Here is a 20,356-nt window from a genome sequence, read left to right as displayed (position 1 = left end):
AGTCTGTCACAACTCCTCCACATCACGGAGCATTTCACTTGTTACTTTATGGCACCATGGATATCCTTTTGACCTCTCTCAGCTCTGAAACTAGACATGCACCACGTAATCTGACCCCTCTCTCCGCCTTCTACAGTAAATACACACATAGGGACTTATAAACCAGACATTCTTTACAGTCATGTTGTATAACCTTGCCGTACCATAGCTTTACCTCACCCATGTCTCCAGTGTAGGGAGCATTTGTGTCTGCTTGAACCATTCCGCTCTGGTGGTTTTACCTTGCTGCCATTGGCCATATTGTTCTACTTAATGACATCACTGCATTATGGTTTTCAGCACTGGGGAGTTGGAGAGTTGATATCCGAGTCATTTCCAAAGAAAACCAGGGAGGAAACCTTCAGAGAGCAGAATGATTGCATAAAAACCAACCACAATTTCAAATACAGCCAGTCCACTGCTGAAACTAACAGAATGGTTAATGTTACTTTGATATATTTTGAACTTCATACTAGTGTTTTCGCTGCAGGGAGAACTATCTGATTGGCAATGTGAAATCTGCAGTATCTGAAGGTGTACTGCATAACTTTTCTGGTGGAGGCTTCACCTTCTTGTCTCCATGGAGATGCTGTTACTTTGCCTGGAATGTTCCATCTTCAGTGTGGAGACAAGCAGCTGAGACACTAGGCCAATTTGCAGACAGATGCGTGGAGAAATGAAACCACTCTTTTTTTTTTCTTCTTTTTGAGCAATAAAAACTTTCTTTGAATTTAACACATTCTAAACACTATGCAACTATGCGAAACAAAACTGAAGTTATGAAAAACGTTGGCGTCATTTTAACGTTATCTGCCATGAGCTAATAAAGGCTTTTAATAATTTTGTACTTGTTGAGTGTTTTTGTTTTTTCATCTTTATACTATGGATTTCATGCAAAGCAACAACACCTCCAAACACGTGCTGATAGTAGAAAAGTGACGTAATGCACCTTTAAATATGATATCACCTTTCTCTGTCCTGGAAACAGCATTTTGACAGTTTAGTAACCCTCATATCCTCAGTTTAATGGCACAGTTACAGACATCTAACAGGGCTTTGGGTCTGTTACTGGGAAATTCTCTCTTACTGGAAAATCTCAGTGGTTGTGGTACAAGCTTCATCTTGGCTGCATATGACAGGGAATAGTTTACGGCTAGTTCAATATGCCAGGTCTGACTTTGGACATTTGGAAATCTGGATTCGATTACTGCCTATCCCAACTTTTATGAGCTCTTTAATATTTCACTAGTCCCACAGAGGATGTTACTGCAGTATATGTATATGCGGCCATGCTCTTGTGTTCAGAGGTGGGCGAGAGGGCAGAGGTGCTGATGACATGTTCCAGTCTCAGTCCCTGTGGTGTGGGTGCCAGATTGGGTCTAATTACAGTAAAATAGCACATCAGAATAGAGCAGTATCCGGGAGCTGTGCTGGTAAACTTCGAGACAATGACGTGTGGAGGCAGCAGGTCGCCCTGACTTCAAGGTACACCTGTGTATGATTACTACAATTGCTACTACTGTATTGCTACTACTTCTTCTACTGCAAATACTACAAGAGAGAGAGTTAGAACTGGTGTTGTGGTAACAGTAAAGGGCCCATGGGAGTTGTGCTTTGTTTCATTCACACATAAATCCTGCATATTTATTTATCTAATTTATTTTTTATTTTTTGTAGTACTTTTTTTTTTTTATATTATCCCTGTAGGGAAATTCTCCTCTGCATTTCACCCATCCTTTCAGGAGCAGTGGGCAGCACATGGGGTGTCCAGGGACATATCCCTATGATCTTGCTGCTAGGCTTGGTCAGGGCTAGCCAGGCAGGCGCCACCCAGTGCCTCTGCTCAGTTTTATTTCTCTCCAGTGACTAGGTCAGGATTCGGAATACACCAGATGGTTTGCAAGAACCCCAGAAGTGTGAGTTCAGGCACCAGCCAATCAGCAAAGAGGCATACATTCTGTGCTGGCAACAATTCCCGAGATCAAGGATTTAAAGCCAGAACAAAGAGAATATTTACTGAATTTTATCAAGGGGAAAGACATTCTTGCCCTTTTTCCTACAGGATTTGGGAAAAGCGTCATATAGGAGTTCGCCTTGTTAGTGGCACATTACATACATCACAACTAAATAGCAACAATTGGTTAAATAAAAAAAATATACCGGCCTACCACTGAGCGAACAAATTCTGTGCTCCGAGGTCAGATGGTTTCTACGAAGTGACACCGGCTGATGAATCAGACTAGGTCAGAACTGCCTTAGCTGGAAGATTGGTGTATGTTTTGGGTTGATGGGGGAAACGCCCTCAGACACTGGGGGAACATGCAAACTCCACACAGACATGCCATACGAACTCCATACAGCTTCACTATGATCATGTGGATCATTTCAGCCCAAGAACTGTCAATCTCTCCTAAACTAAAAGACAGTGGTTAACTCGAAAAGTAGAAATACATGACATCACAAAGTGGAAAAGAATTTACAATAATTTTGATCTTTAAAGATGTAGAGAGATTAATAAAATTAAGGATTATTCAAACGTGTGCATGAAACAAAACACAAGTCCAGGAGGTAACAGCATTATAACATGGTACACTAGCCTGCTGTATCCATGGAGATGTTATTGCTTTGTCTGAGATGTTCCACAGTGAGGCACCACCAATCCCAAATATCAAGTCAGATCTGTGGAGAGGCGGCTCCATTTACAATAAGAATACTTTTGCTGTTCATGTGGCTTAATTGTGCTTATATTTCTGCTTTTGCTAACCACCACTACTACAACAACTAATACCCAAGTGCTACTACATTCGGTAGGCTACTGTAGTACTTCTACTTTGATCAGTTTGTATCCAGTTATATATATAAACAAAGAAATAAAGCTGTAATGTATTCAGTTGGTGTACTTACTGTCCATTTCTGTTACTGTGCCTGTACTATCCTTCACACTTCCCTTGATGGTGCCCAGGTTAGAAAAGACTAAACAGAACTTCCTGACTGGTCCAGGCCGGCGCAGCACGCAGACATCTGTTTATAGCTCTGTTCCGGAGTATTCTCACCAAAGGAGGAAACTCATGATTCATTTGGGACACTGTAAAAAAAAAAAAAAAAAAGAGAGAGTGAAGATTTAAACATCGTATGAAATCTTTACAAGACAATAGCTGCCAAAAGACGTATAACATAATATTCAGCTCATGTCAGTTATATTATTCAATATTTATGTACAAGTTGTCATTTCTGTATTACAATTTTCTCCCTTGCAAAGTCGCTGCATATTTGTGCACTGACTTAGTTTATTCATGTGTGTTATATTTATTGATACAGCTCACTCCATATATCCAGACTATAGAACAGATAGAGTTCACTCAGTTTTGAGTTCAAAAGTACAAAAACAACTGTGAAAAAGTCAAATATCATGTAAAAGGGAACACAAAAACCAAATCAACTGCCTGGATTAGTGCCATGCAGGTGTTTCCTTAAAGTTCTCTGCAGTTGAAAATGCACCGTGACTGAGACTTGAGTGTCTGGAATAAAGTCAGGCAGGTGATTTCCCATGATTCTTAGAAGCAATGTGATTGGACGAAAGAAGGTGACCCTGATAGAAGCTTTTGTTTGAATTATTACCTGAGAAAATGCGATGTAAATTTAATAAGATATTTTACATCTTAAATATTTTATCTTATTTAGTTTCTTTTTACACATGATACATGATGTAAGGAGTGATTATCTTGCCAAGAAAAAAATATATTCAGGTACCAACCCTTTAAAGATGCACAATGTAACTTTTTGGTTAGAGGTCTGCCCCCTGCATGTTGCTATGGCTATATCATTGCTCTGCTTAGAATAGTATGACATTAAACAGCTCTATCTTACAATTATTCAATTACAGGTGGTTTTATACCTCAAAAATACTTAGAAAGCTACTCCATAGACCTGACTTGTAACTTGACCTGGTTTAATCTCCATGAAGAAAAGCATTTGACGGACCCTCCACCAGAAAAGCACCGTTTAATTCAGGAAAAAGTTACTTGTTCTGCTATACTTCTATTGTCACTTCATCATGCTACTTGCTACTACTAATATTACAATTACTACTACTACTACTGTGCCATTACTTTTATTTGAGTAAAAAGTCATTGTTCATTGTATCATGTCTTTCTCCATAAAAAAAGATAAGCTTAATATCCAGGTATTTCTCGTTTATGACATCACATCTTGCTTGGCACAGTGGTTAGGACACACCTTGGCCTCTTTCTACTTTTGCGTCTATTTTGGAGCGTGGTGGTACCCGAGGATGGTTTTCCAATTGCTCTGTGAGTCACAAATCCTAGACAGCTCCATCCCCTTGTCCCTGTTTGAAACCCACAATTGCACCATAGCCCAAAAAGAATGGAATTTATATTTATCCGAAAGGCTTTGATGGTGAGGGTGTAATTACAAGTCCAGATCAATGGAGGGGGCAGTTCCTTTTGCTCGCTCATCTCATCTTCACGAGCGTGTCAGCAATATATGGCCCCTGTATGTCTACGTAGGGCTCCTGTGTGGATTCTATGGGGTCCAATGGCTCAGGGTGTGGTCCTGTGTGAGGAGTCTAGTAAACAGCAGTTAAGCGAACACCAGCGACATTTAACAAGCGCTGTGCTAAGCGTCACCCTGGGGTGTCACGATTTGGATAAGACGTGGATCAGAGCACTTTAATCCAGGCGGGTCTTTCATGTGTTTACTGGAAGACACGTGGAGGAGAAGTGATGAAATGCACTTTTGGAGAAGACACATCAGCATTGTTTCTAATGTATTTATTGTCATTCATAAATACATACATCAATACACAAATAAATATGTAAAAGAGGAGGTTAAAGGTGCACTGTGTCACTTTTCTGGTGAAGATAGCTTGGCTTGAATGTTCCAAACTATGGCATTAAACATCTATTTTGCTTTTATTCAATTACAGGTGTTTTTATTATTTATTGCAACATGCATTCTCACAGCGTTTCCAAAGAACTGACCTGTGACTCATCTTCACCTGCTGGTCTCCATGGCGATAGATAGGTTCACTGCCACATAGGGGAACTTTTCAGGCAAAGCAATAATATCTCCATGGAGACAGGCAAGTAGCGAACGCTAAAAAACAACTGGAAAATACATTTGAGGAGTGCAAACATTTTGGCCGGTGGTTGAATTTTTGATGAATGATCCCCCATTTGGCTCTGTGCACAACGGCTGCTGGCCGGTTCCGCAGTTCTACTAGTTTCGAAAACCTGTCATATTAGAGTAATTAAACTTAGCATGTAAACATACTGAGTAATATCCACATTGTGACTCCTTAATAAACTAGATACTAATATTTAGATTCTTGTTGGGTAAAACCTTCAAACTGGATGAAATATGTGACAGTTGTACACTTTTTTTAATCAATCAAGAGTCTATACTATAATATTTGGTGAAGAAAAAAAAAAAAGTCTTTTTAGTCTTCAGACTGGCTTATGAGTTAAATAGGTCACGTAGTGGTGATGTGGTACATTAAGGGCTTGGTAATGATGCATTCTGTACAGACCAGGCAAAAATAGTATCAAACCTGGAAAAGAAAGTTGTTAGGAAGGTTGTGGCCATCGCACAAACGCTGTGGTTTTGGTCTGGAGGACTGCCCCATCACAACATAAACAATGTTATTCTTGTTGCTCACATCCTTTGTACCCTGATGACAAGAAAGTTTAGACACTTTCTTTCTTTCCCTTGGGGCTGCCACCTTTTTTACTGTATTATTATGTAATTACAAAAGCAGTATTTATTTTAATTGTATAGAATTTTGCAGACTCAACAACTACTTTGCAGTGATATCTCGCTGGGTGCGTACATGTATGTCTATGGCAGAATGTTTAGCAGTTACCATGGTGATTTAAACAACACATTTTCAGGAGCTTGTGATTACCAACATTTGTTTTTTGTTTGTTTGTTTTTAACAAAAATGGGGTGTTAGACTAACAAAGACTAACAAAGCCTCAGACAGAGCAGTGCCTACAGCAGCCCCTCCCCAGGGAATGTTGATGACGTCAGCTGCAAAGTATCAATAAGACTATAACTGTTTTGTGCTTGTACCTGCTGCTCCTCTCAATGGAAACTCAAAGCAAGTCCTTATTTTCCAATTGAAGGGTGCAAGAGATGTAGTAGTAACAGTAGTACTAGTAACAGTAGAATTTTTGAGTAGTATCTGTTTCTAAAGGTGCTTTGAAATGGTTATAGGGTTGGCTCTCGCTGCTTCCTGCTTCTCCATGAACTTCAGCCTGTAGACTGTATTTCATGTACTGAAACAAAGTCTCCTCATTCTGAACACAGTCAGTCGTGTACACTTCTCACAGGAAAGAGCCCAGTGTAAATAGGCCCCCTGTGTTTGATAGCCTATCTCACATCTGCCTCACTGTCACTTTCTTCAGTTGCGTTTGCACAGATGTTGTTTCAGCGCTTGTTTATGTCAGTGTTTCCCGAGAACATTCCTCTTATCCTTACAGTATGGGTCCATGCACAGATCATCTAAACACCAGGGAGTTAGAAGTAGAAGGAGTCATAGTTCCTGGGAAATGTTGAAGTATATAGGCCAAAGACATTTAGAGTGTGGTTTACTAATTGGCTGTGATCTCTAAAACAGAGCAGTTAGAGAAAAGCTACCTTAATCTTGTTTGGCCCATATAAAGCTGCATTTAGGCAAGTGGCTTTCTATCAAATGCACATGTGGAAAATCTTGTTATTGACGCTAAGTAGCACAATAGTGGCATAAGAAGTAGTAGTAGTAGTAGTAGTAGTAGTAGTATAGTAGTAGTAGTCATAAGTAGTAGTCATTAGTAGTAGTGGGTGTAGTAGTAGGTGTTGTAGTAGTAGTAGTAGTAGAAGGTGTAGTTGTAGTAGTAGTAGTAGTACTAGAAGGTGTAGTTGTAGTAGTAGAAGTAGTCATTAGTAGTAGGTGTAGTAAGTGAAGTAGTAGTAGGTGTTGTAGTAGCAGTAGGTGTCCTAGTAGTAGTTGTAGTAGTAGTAGGTCTAGTAGTAGTAGTAGTAGGTCTAGTAGTAGTAATAGGTGTAGAGTAGTAGTAGTAGTAGTAGTAGTAGTAGTAGTAGTAGTAGTAGTAGTAGTAGTAGTAGTAGTTATTATTTGTAGTAGTACTAGTAGGTGTAGGTGTACTAGGTGTAGTAGTAGTAGTCATTAGTAGTAGTGGGTGTAGTAGTAGTAGCAGTACTAGAAGGTGTAGTAGTAGCAGTAGTAGTAGTAGTAGGTCTAGTAGTACTAGTAGTTAGTATTTGTAGTAGTACTAGTAGTTAGCAGGAGTAGGTGTACTGGGTGTAGTAGTAGTAGTAGTAATTAGTAGTAGTAGGTGTAGTAGTAGTAGGTGTTTAGGGGTAAGTGTTGTTGTAGTAGTAGTAGGTGTAGTAGTAGTAGGTGTAGTAGCAGTAGTAGCAGTAGTAGTAGTCTAGTAGTAGTAGTTGTAGTAGTTGTAGTAGTACTAGTAGTTAGCAGTAGTAGGTCTATGTGTACTAGGTGTAGTAGTAATAGTAGGTCTAGTAGTAGTACTAGGTGTAGTAGTAGCAGTTAGCAGTAGTAGGTATAGTAGTAGGTGTAGTAGTAGTAGTAGTAGTAGTAGTAGTTAGTAGTAGTTAGCAGTAGTAGGTATAGTAGTAGGTGTAGTAGTAATAGTTAGTAGTAGTTAGCAGTAGTAGGTATAGTAGTAGGTGTAGTAGTAGTATATAATGGTAGTAATAGAAGGTACAGTAGAAGCTTAGTGGTAGGTGTAGTAGTACTAGTAGAAGTAGTAGTAGTACTGGTAGTAAGTGTAGTATGAGTAATAGAAGTACTTTTGCCAAACTTTAGGAGGTCTCTTGCGTCTCTGGAATAGTCTTGTGAGTTTTCAGTTTCTGGCATTATTAGCTGTACAACAGATGACATTATATTTGAAGAAACAGTTGGCCTCAGTTTTGTTGTTATTCATAAAATCCCTGCTCTTCTCTTTGCCCAAACCTCAAGCCTTGAACTTACAGCCGTTTATCACAACTGTCAACAAACTCCAGTGCCACATCTTTACTGCGCCTTTACCATGTTGACGTGTTTGTTTTGTTGCTTGCTTCCGTCCCCTCTCCCTAAGTGACCACACAGTCTGCTCCCTGCTAACTTCTATGTATATTTAATTATAAGGTGGGCCTGTAAATGTAAGGACACCACAGGCTGAGGGAAACATCTGTGTTTGGCTGGACTGGGAGCTCTCACCCTACAAATCAGCTCCTAATGTCCCAGTGACATCACCCGTGTGTGGTGTGGAGTCCATCGTTCTCCAGAACTCTCCACCGCTCTCTGCAGGAATGTGGAGTAAACAAGGAGCTTATTTTCAAAGAGGTGACTTAAGGTTACAAAGTCACTGAATAGCAGAATAAGAGTTAAATAAGCCGTATCGTCCCCTTAGAATTCTATTTTGGTTTGATCCCAACGAATAATGACATCAGAAAATATAATAATATAACTTAAAAGTTTCACTAAAACCTACACAATCTTCAAAAAAGTATACAAAAGAGACATTTCGCATATTTGTGTGTTCCATAATGTAAAGTCATAAGCAATAAAACTACACAAAGGCATTAGTTGTATCTTGCATTGCTAAACTTAGTACAGTATATTAGTAGGAGACAGTAGAGTACAGTGTGGTCATTATTGAAGACATATGAACAGTAGTAGCAGGCATTGTTGCACTTTTTCTACGAATACTCGCAGTACACGGTTCTTTTTTTCCAAAACAAATAGTAAATACAGACGTGATGAATATGTTATCTTAAGCTTTCTGTTGTCAGGGTTTTATGTCTTAATACTTGTTGCTTACTTTATTTCTAGGAATGGTGCAATGCCCAGCCAGTCACTTAAAACCTCCTCAAACATTGGCAGACCAATTACAATTTAAAAACTTTTTTGTATTCACTAAAACTCTCTAGTGTACAAAATGTTCATTATAAGCAGCAGGATTTTTCTGTCTCTTTAGCTCATAGCCAAGCTGAGTGTGTTCAGGTTAATTACTCCTTTGCAAAACATGTTCTTTTTCTTCTTTCATATTCGCCTGCTCAAGGACTGCTGGATTTGACATAATGGATGCAGCCATTTTAACTGCAAGAAATGTTTCTTTTGTAAAGAAACAGGCCAGAAAAGCAGGTTACCATTTCGATAATCAAGACTTATAATTTTATATTCAAAGCATTCAAGTTGGTGGATAAATGATTTGGTGATTTTTTTTAAAAAGTAAATGAAATCTGAGCAAGAAATAAACCCGAAAAAACAATTCTGGTCAACATTTTTATTGTGTTATCAATATCATGACACAACGTTAGCTTTGCACACAAAATGTGTTTGCATCCATTGCATGACAAAACACTTAGTTCACAGTTTTAGTGCAAAAGTAGAAGAATAGGTAATCTATTTAAAATAAGTAACATAGGAGAATAGCTAAACACTGTTGTAGCTAAAGATCCCGTTTTATTTTTAAAAACCCACATTTTGGTTTTTACACAATCAGAGCCTTCACGAGATGTAGCACCAGCATCTCATACAACAGTGCCAAAACAGATCAGAAAATCTACTGTGTTCATATGCTGTCTACAGCTTCAAGTCAATACTTAGTACATATACTGTTGAATATTGCTGATCATTCTGCTTGGCACTTGAAACACTTCAGGCAGCAATCTCAATCTAATGGCTAAAGTTCATTTAAATGTAAAATAAGATGGCCATACCCACCTATCTACCTAAACAATGACATTACAGCAAAACCACTAATCTTGAATTATACTCAAACTTGTAAACTCAGCTGCTCAATTAATCTATTAATATGACTTTACAAAACAGTGGAAATACATGGAAGCAATCACAGAACACTCCACTGGCAGTGTATATACAAAAACCAAAAACAAGTGAAAACAGAGTTAGAGATCAAATACTGTAAGAATGATGGGAAACACATCAGCTCCTATAGATGTGATAATGATGGACAATGTATCAGCTACATCACCATGTGTAATCAAAGTGGAGCAGGCTGCAGTACTTTGCAGATGTATATTTAAACATAAATGGCAAATAATTATCTAATTAAAAAAGAAGGTAATGTACAAAATAATACTGAAATATTAGTTTTTCCTTTAGTCTATTTGTTAATTCTCATTGCCAACAGCAGCCCGCAGTAGCACTACAATAACATGCATTTCAACCTGAGTTTGTCCAAAAATATACAACATCTGAATAAAAACCTATGGCATTAGCAAATGAGGAGTTATTTCATATAGGCTGAGATTATTTTTGCTGAAAATCTAGCTCCCTCTTGTGGACTCCATCGGAACAAAATTCAGTTCAGTCACACAAGTCTGGCCAAAAACTGAAAAACAACCTCAGCAGTGTTGGCAACATGTACATATGGCATTGAAAATACCACAAGGTATCTTATTATATACTATGCTTCAGTACACACAGTACATTCAGAGCTCACAACACATATAGTGCACACATTGTTCAATGTTAAAAGGACTCAAGTCAACTACTATTACATTACCTGTGTCATTCAGTGTCAACACAATAAAGCTACAAGCAAACAGTGGCTTATACTAATTGTACTGAATCTAACAAATCTTAGACTCGTGCTTATCGGCGGACTTATTGGCATTCAAACCTGCTTCAAAACACAAATCTTACCCCCATAACACGTATATGCTATTCAAGTGTTGTCATTAATAGGCCCAGCAGCCATTTTGTAAACACACACTTCCTTTATCTAGAACACACTTCTGCACACTGCCCAGAGCACAGATGAACACATGTTCAACCAGCAACCAACCTGAGCAGCCATGACTAACACCTCCTACTTCACTGTTCATGCACAAGAGAAACATTGAGGTACCTATTTAATGAATTCTATCGCTCTGAAGATTGTTCTATGAAAGTGATGATTAAAATGGCTTTGTGGCCTTCTTCCAGAAATGTCCGTATTATTTCACATTGGCCCATTAGTTGGTTGATTCAAAGAACATGAAATCCTGAAACGAAAAAGATATTTTACAATATTTGGAGCAATGCAAATTATATTCACAAGTCAGTCAGCATTTCTGACAGTTTGGCTGTTAGCTGTATCAATAGACTAATAATATGTTTGCCAACTAAGGCAATATATGAAGGAGGAAATATCTATTTTACATGAGTTGTAAGGCACCCTTTGTCAGAAATAGCTCAGTGCTGTCTAGTGTGGCATAAGGCTGTAGCAGGTTTAGTCATGTGCTACTTACAATGAGAAAACAGGCACCGATCATCACAGCTTTCATCCTGACGTCCAGGTCCATGGGAAACTGAATGCCAAAGTTGTCTGAATCCGTAAACGCCTCTCGAAGAAGTCCCGACCACTGTTTGCTTATTTTTCCGATCTTACTAGTCTCATCCATTGTTATGATCTGGAGAAATAAACAAACATTTTAGCTGTTAACTTTACTGTAAAAACAGTATCTGGAATTATATGGACAGCAAATATTATGAGTAATATTAATCGGCAGTAATGTTGTGTTACTGTCCAAATATTTCCACACCTTGAAATATATTTGTTTGCTATGTGTGCAAATGGCTTGTAAGCAGTGAATAAATCTGATGCAGGAGTTTCTGTAAGTGTGGTCAAAGGTCTGCATCACTGACCCACATCGCCTTCACAGCTCCATCTAATAAAAGCAGCTGAGCCATGAAACAATGGCCACACTGTCCCGTACAAGAGCCCGCCCTGTGAGCCTGTGTCCGAGCCCTGCCCTGCCCTGATGATTGGAAACATATTTTCTGCTCTACATGTCCAGAGGGCCAGAGGGTTTCTGCACCAGGTCGTAGTGTTCTTAGGTAAACTCACCTCAAAGTCAACATCTGGAAGGCAGCTCCATCCACAGAAAGGCCCATGAATCCTCAGTACAGGCTCTTTAAGCTCATTCTCCACTGTGAATTTGGGCGAGAGAGGATGCCACTGCTGCGTAATATATCCCACTGTGTTCCCAGGGGGGCGCCTGCACCTCCAGCTGCGTAGAGGATTGAGAGAGAATGAACTGTGATTGATCTGAATCCATATGATGTACACTACCAGTCAAAAGTTTGGACTCGCCCTCTCATTCAGTGCTTTTTCTGTATGTTTTCTACTTTCTACATGTGATGTACATACAGAAGAGATCAAATATATGATGCATGAAGTACAGAATTATGTAGCAAAGGAAAAAAAGTTCAATAACTCTACTAAATATTGTTTCAGTATTTTATAACCAAATCCTCAAATTAGCCACACTTTTGATTTGTTGAAAAATATTAATATATATTATTAATACACTTTTTCTTTACTAAATAATTCCATATATCTTGCATGTTATATACCTGATGTCTTCTGTATGTATCTAAATGTAGAAAGTAGTAAGAAATAAAGAAACAAAACATTGAATGAATGCTGAATGTGTCCAAAGTTTTGACTGATGCTGTTTAAACGTACACGACCTGTCAAAAGTTTGGACACACCTTCTCATTCAGTGTTTTGTTTCTTTATAGTAGCGTAGTATAGATTACCTTCACTAAAAGACTGTGAATGCAGACTGACCTCTTGTAGACAGCAGGGGAAGAAGCAGGACATGCAGCGGAGAGGCCTCATGATGGTGATGATCTCCTGGCCGTAGTTGTCCAGGACGTGGATAGTGAAGGAGCGCATAGGCCCACAGCACTGTCGGCTGAGGCAGTCGTTCTCCTCCACAGCATAGAACACATTCTGACCCATCATGTTACGCACTTCATACTTGTTATTGCTTTCAAAGCCAACCAGGGCTGCGTGCATAAATACAAATATATATTATTTATAGCCAACTTTTCATATTCATATACTGAAGTGTACCTTCAATGGCTTCTACTTTCTGTTTGATCAAAAGCTGGTCCACCTATAAAACAAATGCAAAATATTGACATGAGAGTAAAGAAAAACATTATTCTAATAATTCAGCATCATTTGATTTAAGGGACATTATGTAACATCTCCTGTCGTCTCCGTGGATATGTTGTTTCTTTGCCTGGAATGATCCACAGTATGGTGCTCTATACTGGCTATTCCATGATGTGTGCTTTTATTGTTCATAAAATACTTACTGTGAGTCGGCTCAACTCTCCACAGAGTTAACCTGTAACTTGGCCTAGAGATCTCCTGCTTGTCTCCATTGAGATAAATAAGTTTGATTCCACACTCTGTAATGTTAAAGATAAAGTCACAACACCTCAGTGGAGACAGGCAGACAGTGGACCTGCCCCCAGCCTACATAAGGATCATAGGTATAGTGCCAGGCGGTTATCCAGGTGATTCTCTATTATGACACATTATAAGAGTTATTCTTCTTGTTCTATGAATAGAAAGTTAATGGCATGTGTTAATCCTGGTGATCCTGCAGATACTTGCCGTAGTGAGGTACTCCAGCCCAGGCGGACAGCCGGGTATCCCCGGGCTGGGCACTGCATACATGTTCATGCCTCACAGAGGGAATACCTGTTGATGAATGAAACGCCAAAATTGGGTCACAGCGCCATCTTGTGCTCATTTTGGTCATTCAAAACAGAAAAATCACTGTAAAAGAGGATGCTGTAATGTATTACGAACATACAGCTCTATTCATTCATTCATTCATCAGTATAGACGCGTAATGACACGCTGTTCTCCTTCTGGGGGAGAGACTACCGACCCTTTGGTGGTGGGCTACACAGGGTACATGTACTGGTTTATCGAGAAGTGTCGAGGAAAACACGCCGCGAGAAATCCTCTTATCCCGTTTACTGTGCGTATTTCTAGACGGGGAACTGCAGGCTAAGTAGACCGTCTCCTAAATGTAGGCCACGTCTGAGTAGCTCCGCGCTCCATTAGGTTGTTTACTGGCTATATCTATTACGCCCGCCTATTTAATAGAGCGCACCCCCACATCTTATACAGACACTTTTCGTGGAAAGTAGAGCGAGACACAGTAAAATCAGCCACACAATATCAGCACGGATCACATGCGCAGCAGATTACGCACACGCTTGGAACACCGTTCATCCAAATGAAGTCAAATACTCACCGATTTCACCTGCTACTTCTATGAATAACAGGCCAGTCCGGAACCAAACCTATGGGATAAAGATGTAATCTGATTGGATAACGTCACTGCACTTCCCATATCTCTGTGCCAATCGCAAAGTGGGACTGGAGATGGCTGCAAAGAAAAGCGTTTTGAAAGATCAAAGCGTTTAAGAGTAAAACGCACCAATTTTTCGTTTGGAACGAGCTCAAATGATGGATTTAGTTATTGATGACAAGGGTTGTGAGGAATCCTTATTTACCCTCTGCTCTAATGATCGGTATAGTAGATTAGACTATTATGAATCATCTTAAAGGCATGTAGCCAAAAAAAAAAAAAAAAAAAAAAAAACACAATTTCTGTTTTTCCTCACATTAGTCGATAAAGATTTTTCATTTAGTTTTCTCTTATTAAAAACAAACATTTCTTACAATATTAGGGTATTTTCCTGAGTATAATACAAACTTTTAATGCTTATCTTTTTTTTTTTTTTTTTCTTAAATTTGCCCCAAATATTTGAATGACTGATTGATAAAAAATTTTATTGCATAGATTAATTGCAGATAGACTTAGCTTATCCTTTCCTCTGGTAAAGATCATGTAATAAAGATGTAACAACAGTATCATTGTTGCAATGTAACAGCAGTGGGACTGCGAAAAAATGTGCAACTCTAACTTGTACAGTAAAATTTTTCATGTCAAATCTATATTGTGTGTTTCTAGCAGTAAGGAGTCATTGAAATTCCCACTTCCAAAACCAACATTTAGCAGTTTGTTACTGAAACAAAACTGACAGTGTACTTTATTATTTGCAAAAAAAATTAAATAAAAACAAGTAAAACAAAAGCAATTAAATGGCTCTCAACGGCTGCAGTGTTGAAATACAAACGTTATTATTTAGTGCATTTCCACTATTCCACTATAACAATAGGCCTACTCATTTTACATTTATCCCACAACATGTCAGGCATTCCTCGCCAAATAGCATGGCATCTTGTATAGTTGCAGTTGCACGTTTCTGTCCACTGGAGTGCAGTGTTGAGCTGATGATGCTCGGCTTCTGCTCCTTACAAAGACTAATGTGCAAAATGCCTTTTCATTGTAAGAGCAAATGGTCACAAATAGACACTTCCTATTCTGTTACAAACGATGGCGCGTTGTTAGGTCGAGTATCCTTATTTGCGATTACAAATTACCTGATTTCCTCAAGCACCGCTGATTTTTTTCACCTTCTTCTAAGAAACACTAATGAGAACAAATGATGACTGCGCCACAGATCTGCTGACACTTCACAGCCCGACAACTGTTTTAATTGATTCATCTTACTGCAATTGCGTACGGTTACCTTTAGAAAGAAAGCCTGTACAATCACGTTTATACCTTTAAACCCGCGCTGAAAAAATAAAATAAAAGGTTGATTATTTAAAACAACAGTGTATTGTCTCATGTGTGCTAGCCCCATGCCTGGATAAATACACAAATGAGAATCCAAATCGCTGCACAATAAGGGCAGCTGATGCTACAACATACGGACACATTACAGAAAGACTTAATTTTGAAAGAACATTTGATTAAGTAAGATCTATATTTAAGTTAACAGCATTCTGGCTCTGGATGCGTATTGCTATTCCAGCTGTTGGGGAAAACAACTGTCTTCATCAGTATCACGCAAATATAGTGTGATGGCATCTCTCTCCCATCTGAGCACACACAGCACAGAGGTCCTTAAAGTGTCTGTGGAAAACCATGACTTCCACCAGGTTCGGGGCAGAGGTGTAGCCTGTACCTGCCGAAATATTTATCCGTTTGTATTTTTTTGGTTTGAAGGTGGTGCTCTTTACCAGCCCGGGTAATCTTTCGTGCACTCCTAACGAGCTTGTCATATCGGGCGCATAATGAGGAGCGTAAAGATGAATGTAAAAGTACCTCCATTACACCACTTTCATCCCCGTGTTCATTAGGTTAGCATAAGGTTACAATACATTACAGCGCTCCCAATGTTCCACACACAAAATTGCAGGTGTCATGGGCGAGCTGTGTGTTAGCGACTCACACATGAGGCTAACCTTAACCTTAATGAACTGTAGCCAACATGTTTTCTCAAACCTTTGTCCACCTTTGTAAAGTTTAAACAATAACTTCTCCGATATCTTTCAGTGTACACAATTTGGAAAAAAGTTGGGGCGCAAATTAAAATGAAAAAAGAGTTTGCAGATCTTAGATTAAACAATTTAGCCTAGTTTTAACTTTTTATCACAAAAAAAAACCCAGCTGTTTATTAGGGGCGTAACAATATCCAAGTCTCACGATACGATATCGTCACGGTATGAACCTCACAGTACGGTATTTATTGCGATATCGTGGGAAAACTCACGATATGGTGGGGAGGCTCATGATTAGGGATGTAACAATATCCAAATCTCTCAGTATGATATACATCTCACTGTAGAATATTTATTGTGATATTTGTGGAGGCAACAAACAACAAAACTGTTAATATGCTACTTTTTCCTCTTAAAATGACTTGACAAGACTTAATCCAAAGAACTAAGACTTACAAGTGCTTACAACTGTTATTTCTTCTTGTAGTGTACACAGAAATGGAGCAAAGGATCATGGTTTATGTAGTTCCCTCTGTCTTTTTTTTAACTATTGCTGCAGCATAACTCTTAATTTAAGCAAAGACACTTGTAATTCAATATATTGTGATGATCCACGATATTACTGTGAGAACTTTGACGATACGATATCACTATATTTCGGTTATTGTGACATCCCTACTCTTTTTACTTTTTATGTCTTAAAGTATAACCAAACTAACACAAGGAGCATTTTGTAGCCACATGCCATGTAATATTACCAAAATGTAAGTTACTATGGTTCTCTGAATATTGGATGGATGCCAGAAGTGGTGCTTCCAGTACTGAACAATCACTCCTCCTCCAGAGTGATCATTCAGTGCCTACTAACCTGGGTAAAAAGTATCAGACTTGAACAGTGTGGCTTTATTAAAGTGGCATCAAAAATACTTAAAGGGGATGAGAGTATCATTCATTTGCAGAGGTGGTGCTACTATAAGGCAAAGGTAGACAGGTGCCTAGGGCCCCCAAACCTGGAGGGGCCCCCAGCCAATCTCCCCACTAATGCCTGAGACCTCAGAGCAATTCGATTTTGTCTCAATATGACATTAAATGAGAGTAGTTTACTTTTAGACAATAATCATAAGAAAAATAATCATAATCATATGTAATGGATGTAAACAAAAATGTAACTGTACGTGCAAAAAATTTAAACTTCTTTAATTTCTGGTTATGTAGTAGGATCCCTAATGAATAAGACAAGTTTCCAATCCACCATAATTCACAGAAATAGAGATGTGCATGTCTCAGGAACAATGGGGAAAAACAGACAATAAATATATTCAAAACAAAACAAAACGGTGTGTTATAGTAAGGGCCCCAAACTCAAGTTCGCCTAGGGCCCCCAAATTGCTAACTCCACCACTGTTTATTTGGACGTACAATCTTGGGGCAATGTAAGTTTTGTTTAGTTTTGCTTTTTTCGCTATAGAACAGATTTTGTTAGTTTATCCAAATAACATAATTAAGTCATCCAGTCAGAAAGTATCACAAGGTTCAAAGTATGTTTGTTTGTTTTTATTTTTGTTTTTGAAGGCTATATTGTCCATAAATTAAAAGAGACATCTGACATAAAACCCTTTTTCTTGCGATATAAAAAAAAAAATGTTTTCAGATGATCCGTCTCTTTGTCTTTATATTACTCCAGTTTGCTCTAGTCTGTGTCCTTTATCCAGACCCCAAACTGCAAATGGCTGCACTGTACATTTTATCATTTATGGACATCCAAATCCAGCACATCACAAGCTTTTGTTATTCCATCAAGTGTGCCCATCCCTCACTCCCTCCTCTGGTGCTCCCCTGTCAAGTGCTTTGTTTGCCGTGACTTTCCATGCGGTTATCTGAGCGCAGACAGTATGCCTCGCCCTGGCACAGGACGCCAGTTTCCACGGCAACTTTATAATTGTTTTGGATGCGTTCCAAGCGCCACTGGATGCCTCGGCGTTATTGATGTCAAAAGAAACATGTATGAAATGAGGAGATGCCGAGGCCTCCATATGGTTCTGTGCACAGCCTCATGCAAAGCCATTTAAAGCGCTTTGAATGGGACTTTTTGTGATTCCGCTCAATAGATGCCACATGATATTTCATAATTTGGATCTTTTCGGTTTCACAAAGAGATAATCGCGAGCAATACGAACCACTGAGCTGTGCAATATTTGGCCCTTTCATGTCATTAAGTCATTGTCGCAGTGTGCACCGTGGGCTTCCGTATGAGACCTAACTGAATTCAATACGCCAATCGGAAAATGAAGGCCATACAAACAAATTAAGGTAGAACGCTTGGTGATTCGGTCACTTCAAACCAGCTTTATTTGTACAGGAGGGGCTGAGGAGTCCTGTGGTGTGTGGCCATATTGTGCCCCCCCGCTGACCCCTCACTACTGTCTTAGTCGCATCATGCACCAGCTAATGCAAGTAATAACAACTACACTTTTTACTATACTTTTCCAATTACGTCTATGGAGTCACATAAAGTTATAATGTATGTTTTACTAATTTAAAACGCTTTATTTAATCTATGTTTTTGGTACTGTGCATGAACAAATCTGGCTTTGATATCTGTCTATGTCCTATACTTTTCAGGCCAAAACCCTCAAAATTACCACATCTCGGGACCCCAGCATCTGTAATTTTTTTTTCAATTCTTCTTTTTTCATTTCATTTGCTTGTTCGTTTTGCGAGTTAGTTATAAGAGATGTCAATATATTACACATAATAATCAGACATCTGTAATAATTTTCAGTTGCAAATAAATAAATAAAGATTTGATTGTTTACTCGGGTAGTTCATTGTGTTATTTGACCTCATTTCACGTAAATGCAGTGTCATAGTTTTAAAATTACACCTTGAAATAATCTTTGTAAACCACTCATCTGTATTATGAGTTGTGTAAATGATTATTGTCCAAAAAAAAAAAGTCAAATATCTGCACAATTGTCGTTAAAAGTAACAAAAATTTGGATGATTTTGGTTCAGCTTTTTCGGTGTTTCCTATATCATAAACTCACCGTGATAACTTACTGCATGATGCATAAAAACAAAACTCTGAAACATGACCCCAAGTGAACACCGTACCCACTCCAAATCCACACTCCACACTTGTTCACCTTCTTTCCGATATCCGGCTTTTTTCTGATGCAATAAGTGTTAAAAATGAACTCAAACCGAAAATCCCGACTGGTCTTTTTTTCCTGCCTCCCTCTGTTTAATTTATGACCTGAGAGGAGGAACCCAGGGAGTGAGAAGTGAGTGAGAGTGTGTGAAAGCCCTGAATAGAGCAAAGGGCCAACTGCACAAAGGAGGTTCCATACACAGCTGTTTACGGGGCCACACGAGCCCGAGCCGTGCCCCCGTCTCCTGCCTCAGACTGGCACTCACGCTGGCACCGGGGCTCCTCTGGTACCCGCTGTAGGTTTGTGCCTGTTGAAGATGGCATGTATAGTGTTAAAGGAGAATGAGGAGGGGGGAGGATGGAGCGTGGAGATGTATAGATCACAGGTAGAATTATAACGGGAATGCTCTAAGGGGAAAAATATGTGGAAGTTTAGTTATGGGTTTCCATTTACATCACAACAATCTGGAGGCCAATCATATTTAATACACGTGAAATGAATATTGTTAAAATGTTGAAATACTTTTGCAAATTTACCTTTTTTGATATTAAAGAGCAAATTAAATTATAATCACAGGAAAAACTGTCTCTTTGCCCCAAACTGGGATGATGGCATTTTCACATACTATAATCTGAATACTAATATCACCAAGTACTGCATTTCCATACCTGGTAAATACTGTCACTTCAAGTTTCCCAGTTGGTTACTAAAGTTATAACTTTTACTGATGTACTATTAACAGCGTGTTACTATGCATTTCTAAAAACATTGTCAAAATAAAATCTAAATTCCTACATTGATTTCAATTTGCATTACAATAAAGTTAAAGTATTCTTTGTTCAAAATATTAATCAAGTAGAAGTACAATGTGATAATGTAGAAATAGTAGTAATAAATGTAAAAAGTATATGTTTAATTTACCATCACTTACAAACTAATCATGTGTTTTAATCTGTACTGGCA

The 20,356-nt window shown here is 38.7% G+C and overlaps 1 protein-coding gene across 1 annotated transcript; it reads right to left on the bottom strand.

The window, feature by feature from the left end:
* Nucleotides 1-10,742: 10,742 nt before the first annotated feature.
* Nucleotides 10,743-13,559, bottom strand: si:ch73-206p6.1 (phospholipid scramblase 2). The gene is made up of 6 exons (XM_055151028.1): nucleotides 13,488-13,559; nucleotides 12,936-12,978; nucleotides 12,631-12,868; nucleotides 11,922-12,072; nucleotides 11,323-11,484; nucleotides 10,743-11,076 (listed from the first exon to the last, which is right to left on the bottom strand). Exons 1-6 carry the CDS (start codon nucleotides 13,554-13,556, stop codon nucleotides 11,047-11,049), a joined length of 693 nt encoding a protein of 230 aa, XP_055007003.1. The 5' UTR covers nucleotides 13,557-13,559; the 3' UTR covers nucleotides 10,743-11,046.
* Between the last annotated feature and the right edge of the window lie 6,797 nt (nucleotides 13,560-20,356).

This window comes from Boleophthalmus pectinirostris, unplaced genomic scaffold (genome assembly GCF_026225935.1).
Source record: "Boleophthalmus pectinirostris isolate CB_2022bp ecotype Guang Dong unplaced genomic scaffold, ASM2622593v1 HiC_scaffold_15, whole genome shotgun sequence".
Classification (NCBI taxonomy): domain Eukaryota; kingdom Metazoa; phylum Chordata; class Actinopteri; order Gobiiformes; family Gobiidae; genus Boleophthalmus; species Boleophthalmus pectinirostris.
The sequence above is the reverse complement of the archived record's forward strand: the minus strand, read 5'-3'. Positions and strand labels throughout refer to the sequence as shown.

What these genes read in the sequence shown, in the direction of transcription:
- si:ch73-206p6.1 (XM_055151028.1), bottom strand. Translation starts at nt 13,556, where the DNA reads ATGAACATGTATGCAGTGCCCAGCCCGGGGATACCCGGCTGTCCGCCT. An exon ending in GAAAGTAGAAGCCATTGAAG is followed by an intron (nt 12,869 to 12,935) that starts GTACACTTCAGT and finishes TTATGCACGCAG; the next exon opens with CCCTGGTTGGCTTTGAAAGC. An exon ending in GAGGTCAGTCTGCATTCACA is followed by an intron (nt 12,073 to 12,630) that starts GTCTTTTAGTGA and finishes CTGGAGGTGCAG; the next exon opens with GCGCCCCCCTGGGAACACAG.